Source organism: Asparagus officinalis, chromosome 2, assembly GCF_001876935.1.
Source record: "Asparagus officinalis chromosome 2, Aspof.V1, whole genome shotgun sequence".
NCBI classification, from domain to species: domain Eukaryota; kingdom Viridiplantae; phylum Streptophyta; class Magnoliopsida; order Asparagales; family Asparagaceae; genus Asparagus; species Asparagus officinalis.
The window spans coordinates 45,708,620-45,716,034 of NC_033795.1; the positions used below are offsets into that span (position 1 = coordinate 45,708,620).

Genomic DNA, 7,415 nt, shown 5'->3' on the forward strand with positions numbered 1-7,415 from the left:
CGCCTTCACCGACACCCTCTATATCCGACGAACTCCACAGTCACCCACCCCATGTCGCAGTCATGCTCCTCTCCACGTCCAACTCTCCATATCAGATCAGACCCGTGGACTCACACGTCGACGTCGATTCGTTCGACGAAACCCGAGGCAAGATCCCTCTTGCTCGTTGTCTCGTTAACTTAATTTTTTTATCTCTTATGAATTTATTACATATATACGTAGATTAATTTGTGATGATATGATATTAATTGTGTGGTTGTTGATAATATTGCGGTGAATATATTCTGTGAAACGATGCTGTAAATGATGAATAAGTATGTCAAAAAAAAGTTTTTGGTTAATTTCGTGTTGTTTGAAAGGAAGAATATATTTATAAAGTATTTGTAGAATTATTTATAATGAGGAAAATATTTTAAAAAGAATTATTTTGAGAAAATAATTTATTTTAGATAAGGAGTATTTTTGAATAATTGTTATGATTAAAAGAATTTTATTTTGAGAAAAAGAGTATTTTAGATTATTTTATAAAATATCATAGAAATCATTTATAAAATTAAAAAGTATTACTGTTCAGAAATAATAATAAAATATATTTTAAGAATATTATTTTAGAATTTTTATAATGAGAGATAATTTTAAAGGAAATTATACTTGGAATTAATAACTGAGAATTTGATTTTCGTGTGCAAAACATCTGATGTTAATGGTAGTTTCATCTTGCATTGTAAATAGTAGCTTTACTCTCGTATGTTTCTTGCATGTGATCACGACCCCTGTTCACGCTTCATGACATTGACACTTAGCGTAAATGCATTTATTATTCCATGTTGAGAATCATGAGAAGTACATGACTATAGTGACCTGTATGACACAGTTAGGATCTAGAACCTCGTGTGTAGTTGACCTAGAATTAGGAAGAGTTGGGGTGGGGAAGTTAGTGTTTATGTGATCGGATAAGACTATTGACGTATCTTCCAGGTTCATGCCAGTGAAGTTTGTGTAGTCACTGGGGTGGGTCTGAGGAGTTGAGATATTTATGATCGTGGTTGTATTCCGAGCTCGCGCCGGTTAAGTTTGTGTAGTCACCGGGGTGGGTCTGAGTAGTTAAGATATTTTTTATTATAATTGTATTCCGGGTTCGCACAGGTGAAGTTTATGTAGTCACCTGGGTGGGTCTGAGGAATTGAGATATTTGTGATTGTGGTTATATTCCTGGCTCACGCCGGTGAAGTTTGTGTAGTCACCGGGGTGGGTCTAAGGAGTTGAGATATTTGTGATTGTGGTTGTATTCCGGGCTCGCGTCAGTGAAGTTTGTGTAGTCACCGGGGTGGGTCTGAGGAGTTAGGATATTTATGATTTGTGATCAGTTAGTTACCCGATGATATGAACGTTGACTCTGTGTGAGTTGTGAACCAGTGACCTGTTGTAGGATGACTAGTTACATGACATTGATTCTTTGCTAAGTATGATTCTTGTGAGATGTAGGACAGTTGTATTTATTTTCATACATAGATTAGGATTAATATTTAATTATCTACAATTTGAGACATATGGTATATACATGGGGGTTTCCTTGTTTAGATTATTTCGCTCGACGTACTACGTCTCTTGTTGTAGATTTTTAAGTATTAATTCCATCTAGTTGTATGACTTTATTATTCGGATGTTTATGGATTCTTCTGATTGTTATCTTTAGTAGTGGATTGCATGTTGTTTTGGTTATATTCCCAGTTGCATGCTTCTTTTGTTATTTCCGTTGTTGCATCGGTCTTTGCATTGGTTATACGGCTGTTATATTTTTCCATGTGGGATCTTGTCGTGTACCATGCACGCTGACGTACACCTGTTTTCTCTGGTGTACGTCAGATTTAGGAGACGGACAGTCTCAGCTCGGAATCGTACCGGAACACGAGGATTAGCGGTAGGAGTGCCTTGCAGATGGAGTAGAAGATCAAGGTGAAGCGTAGTAGTTTTTTTTTCTGTAGTAGTTGTGAAACATTAGGACTCTTTATCATATTTTTTCCTTAGTTTGATAATGGATTTTCATGTTTTTTAGCTGTACTTTCTTTTATTATGAACTATATATTTTTATTCTTAGTTGGACCGTTTTATAATAATGGTATGTTTGACCTATATTTTTATGTCTGGGATGATTTACCATGGATGACATGTTTATTTCTTATTCTGGATTGTCTTTATATTCTTGCTATTGTGATCGGGGACCTGTGATTGAGATTTATGTATTTGACGCTTAGCATATTGGATTGAGAAGAAAAAAAAAAGAGAATAAAAAAAATAGTGTACATTTCTTCTCAATCTAATACATCGCGGGCTTGTTCACATTCCGATTCCCGGGTATTTTAGGAAGCGGGCGTAATAGCTTTTTTTGGTGGCCCATGCAGGTCACGGTCCCGAGTCCTCTCTAGTAAGAATATAGTAGACAATTTAGATACATGTTATATTTTATTCGTAAGACTACAATTAAGTTCTTATACTATTATTTTGATAATTATATTTTAGTTCCTATTTTTCAATATATTATTTTTATTTTAACCTTGGTTATCCTCTTTGATCCTCGTTTTTCTTTAGATCCATGGTAATTACGCGTGGTAATGGTAGCCAGCCCAGTAGCAGTGCCCCGCCGCCTGAAGTGGAACCGCACCAGCTTTTGGAGATGATTCTTGGACTGAGAGATGATTCATAGACTGATGGCGAATCAGCAGTTCTTGGCTAGGCATTTGCAGCGGGAGCCTCAGCATCAGCCTCCCCATCGTCCAGAGTCTAGTGTTAGAGAGTTCCGGTATATGCAGCCCCCTTCTTTCTCTGGTGCTGAAGGACCCCTAGCAGCGAAGGAATTCTTGAAGGTCACTGAGACTATTCTCACGGTGACCCGTATTGTCCCTGCTGAATGGGTGGATCTCATGGATATTCAGCTCACCAACACCGCTTGGATATGGTGAAAAGCTGAGAAGACCCACCTTGAGAGGCCAATCCTGTAGGAGACGTTCACAGAGCGTTTCAACAGGAAGTATTTTTCTAAGTCAGCTCAGGACAAACTTCTATGTAGATTTGTTAAGCTCAAGCAGGGAGGTCGGTCAGTTGATGAGTACAAGGCCGAGTTTTCTTCTTTGAGCCGATATGCTCCCCACTTGGTTACAGACCCTACCATTAGGAGGCATCAGTTTCAGAAGGGCCTGGATAAGTATATCAGGTTTGCTCTGGCTGGTAGAGCACTTGCGACTCACGATGCAGTACTGGATGCAGCACGTGAGATTGAGAGCGTGTAGAAGGAGCCTAAAGACCCACATGTGATCCAGAGCAAGACACCAGCAGCTCCAGCCCGAGATGACGAGCGTCCACCTTCGAGGCAGCAGCAGAATCCGCAACGACAATAGTTTTCTCAGCGCCAACCACTTCTTCATGTGCATCCCTATCAGCGTCCAGGACTGCAGACTCGCGGCCGGCCTTCGGTGCAGTGTTCCTATTGTAGCTAGCCTAGGCATACTCAGCAGGAGTGCCCCAGGCGTCTTCGTTTGTGCTACAACTGTGGGTCCCCCGATCATGTCAACCAGGAATGTCCGCAGCGGCAGCATGCCAGCTTGCCCCCACCTCTAGTTCGAGCAGCTCTTCCAGCTCCACCTCAATCAGACTCAGCAGCTCCAGCTCAGCACGGACCCTATCCTCAAGCAGGGCCTCTTCCTCTACAGCAGCAGGTTTATTGGGAAACACAAGGGCAGCAACCGCAGCGATAAGTGTTTATGATGTCAGTCGTGAAAGCAGAGGCGAACAACCAAGTTATCACCGGTAAGAATAGTTCATTCTTAGTTTTATTTGCATATGAACTTCCTTATTTCGCATTGCCTTATGATGTTATGATAGGATTTGTTTATGAGTGCTAGCTTTGATGTATTTTCCTTCTACACTAGATAAGGTTCTTGTTTCTTCTGTTATTGCTTTATCACTCTTTGACTCTAGAGCTTCACATTGTTTCTTGTCTCATCGATTTGTGAGTACCCACTCTCGTTCCATATCTCTGTCCTTAGGTTCTTTTAATTCTGAGGACGGAATTTATTTTAAGGGGGGGGGGGGGTAGAATATAAGGACCATGAATTTTGATAGTAGTTAAAATAATTTTTTTATATTTTAAAATATTTAATTATTATTTTTAAAAGAGTATTTGTATTTTTCTCTATTTTTTACAAATTACTACGATTTAAAATCTGTTTATATATTTATTTAAATGATTTTGATATTTATAAATTTATTATGTGCGGTAAAAATTTCTAGAATTAATTTGCTGTGTTATTTTAAATAATATACGTATTATTAATATTTAGTTAAAACAATTTACTATTACGTATTATTTTAAATAATATATTGTATTATTAATATTATTACAAATTATTTCATATAATATATGGTATTATTAATTACGTGTTTTTGATATAATTTGTTGTATTATTTCTATTGTTACATTTTATCTGTCGTATTAGTATAACTAGTACGTTTTACTGTGTACGTAATTGTCCCATAATTATTTAATTTTAAATTTAAGTAAAAATATTTCTATTATTAATTATTCTTGTTTAATTATATAATATGGGTATACTTTGACTATTTCGTATCAACTGTTGAATTAGCACAACATGTACGTTTCTATTTGTAGATAATTTTTTTGTAATTAGTTTAATTTTTTTGTACCCGTAATTAATTATTTTAGTTAAATACCTAAACCTTAATATCAATATGTAAATACCTATATAATACTCTCTCTCCTTTCTCTCTTTCACAAAAAGTCTTCTGCCATCTACCACCCCACGCTAAAGTCATGCTCCTCGCCATGTCCAACTCTCCACATCAGATCAGACCCACGGACTCACATGTCGACGTCGATTCGTTCGACGAAACCCGAGGCAAGATCCCTCTTGTTCTCTGTCTCGTTAACTTAATTTTTTTATCTCTTATGAATTTATTACGTATATGCGTAGATTAGTTTGTGCTGATATGATATTAATTGTGTGGTTGTTGATAACACTGCGGTGAATATATTCTGTGAAACGATGTTGTAAATGATGAATAAGTATGTCAAAAAAGTTTTTGATTAATTTCGTGTTGTTTGAAAGGAAGAATATATTTATAAAGTATTTTTAGAATTATTTATAATGAGGAAAATATTTTAAAAGGAATTATTTTGAGAAAATAATTTATTTTAGATAAGGAGTATTTTTGAATAATTGTTATGATTAAAAGAATTTTATTTTGAGAAAAAGAGTAATTTATATTATTTTATGAAATATCATAGAAATCATTTATAAAATTAAAAAGTATTACTGTTCATAAATAATAATAAAATGTATTTTAAGAAGATTATTTTAGAATTTTTATAATGAGAGATAATTTTAAAGGAAATTATTCTTGGAATTAATAACTGAGATTTTGATTTTCGTATGCAAAACATCTGATGTTAATGGTAGTTTCATCTTGCATTGTTAATAGTAGCTTTACTCTCGTATGTTTCTTGCATGTGATCACGACCCCTATTCACGCTTCATGACATTGACACTTAGCGTAATTGTATTTATTATTCCATGTTGAGAATCATGAGAAGTACAAGACTACAGTGACCTGTGTGACACAGTTAGGATCTAGAACCTCGTGTGTAGTTGACCTAGAATTACGAAGAGTTGGGGTGGGGAAGTCAGTGTTCATGTGATCGGATAAGACTATTGACGTATCTTTAGGGCTTGCGCCGGTGAAGTTTGTGTAGTCACCGGGGTGGGTCTGAGGAGTTGAGATATTCGTGATCGTGGTTGTATTGCGGGCTCGCACCGGTGAAGTTTGTGTAGTCACCGGGGTGGGTCTGAGGAGTTGAGATATTTGTGATCGTGGTTGTATTCCGGTCTCGCGCCGGTGAAGTTTGTGTAGTCACCGGGGTGGGTCTGAGGAGTTGAGATATTTGTGATTGTGGTTGTATTCTGGGCTCGCACCGGTGAAATATGTGTAGTCACCGGGGTGGGTCTCAGGAGTTAAGATATTTGTGATTGTGGTTGTATTCCGAGCTCACATCGGTGAAGTTTGTGTAGTCACCGGGGTGGGTCTGAGGAGTTGGGATATTTATGATTTGCGATCAGTCAGTTACCAGATAATATGAGCGTTGACTCTGTGTGAGTTGTGAACTAGTGACCTGTTGTAGGATAACTAGTTACATGACTTCGATTCTTTGCTAAGTATGATTCTTGTGAGATGTAAGACAATTGTATTTATTTTTATACATAGATTGGGTTTAATATTTAATTATCTACAATTTGAGACATATGATATATACATGAGGGTTTCATTGTTTGGATTATTTCGCTCGACGTACTACGTCTCTTGTTATAGATTTTTAAGTATTAATTCCATCTAATTGTATGACTTTGTTATTCGGATGTTTATGAATTCTTCTGATTGTTATCTTTTGTAGTGGATTGCATGTTGTTTTGGTTATATTCCCAGTTGCATGCTTCTTTTGTTATTTCCGTTGTTGCATCGAACTTTGCATTGGTCATATGACCGTTATATTTTTCCATATAGGATCTTGTGGTGTGCCATACACACTGACGTACACCTGTTTTCTCTAGTGTACGTTAGATTTAGGAGACAGACAGTCTCAGCTCGGAATCGTACAGGAACTAGAGGATTCACAGTAGGAGTGCCTTGCAGATGGAGTAGAAGATCAAGCTGAAGCGTAGTAGTTTTCTTCTCTAGTAGTTGTGGAGCATTAGGACTCTTTATCATATTTTTTCCTTAGTTTGATAACGGATTTTCATATTTTTTAGTTGTACTTTCTTTTATTATGAACTATGTATTTTTATTCCTAGTTGGACCGTTTTGTAATAAGGGTATGTTTGACCTATATTTTTATGTCTGGGATGATTTACCATGGATGAAATGTTTATTTCTTATTCTGGATTGTCTTTATATTCTTTCTATTGTGATCGGGGACCTGTGATTAAGATTTATGTATTTCCCGCTTAGCGTATTGGATTGAGAAGAAAAGATAAAAAAGAGAAAAAAATGATAGTGTACATTTCTTCTCAATCTAATACGTCACGGGCTTATTCACGTTCCGATTCCCGGGTATTTTAGGAAGCGGGGCGTGTCAACAATTAAACCGTGTGGGTTTCGTGAGGGAAGATTGACCGGATGAAGTCATTGAATTTTATCTCGACGAAAGAGTGCTTGAGAAGTCACAATGGGAGGGTTTTAATTATCTTTAAAATGATTAAATAGCCAGAGTGGGAGATTCTTAATCATTCTTTATCATGATTAATAATTTATTAGTTTTAGGTTATCCTTAAGAATACCATGTGCAGTATTCTTCAGGAACTTCCCATCAAAGGTAGGGAACAGTTTAGCCCCATGTACCAAATAGA

At 36.6% G+C, this 7,415-nt stretch overlaps 1 protein-coding gene across 1 annotated transcript; it reads left to right on the forward strand.

The window, feature by feature from the left end:
• On the forward strand, positions 2,709-3,287 carry LOC109831140. Its single transcript, XM_020398479.1, has 2 exons — positions 2,709-2,956; positions 3,026-3,287. The coding sequence occupies exons 1-2, from the start codon at positions 2,709-2,711 to the stop codon at positions 3,285-3,287; spliced, it is 510 nt and encodes a 169-aa protein (XP_020254068.1).

Coding starts and splice junctions, on each gene's coding strand:
- LOC109831140 (XM_020398479.1), top strand. CDS start 2,709: ATGGCGAATCAGCAGTTCTTGGCTAGGCATTTGCAGCGGGAGCCTCAG. Junction 2,957..3,025: donor ACCAACACCGCTTGGATATG/GTGAAAAGCTGA, acceptor GCGTTTCAACAG/GAAGTATTTTTCTAAGTCAG.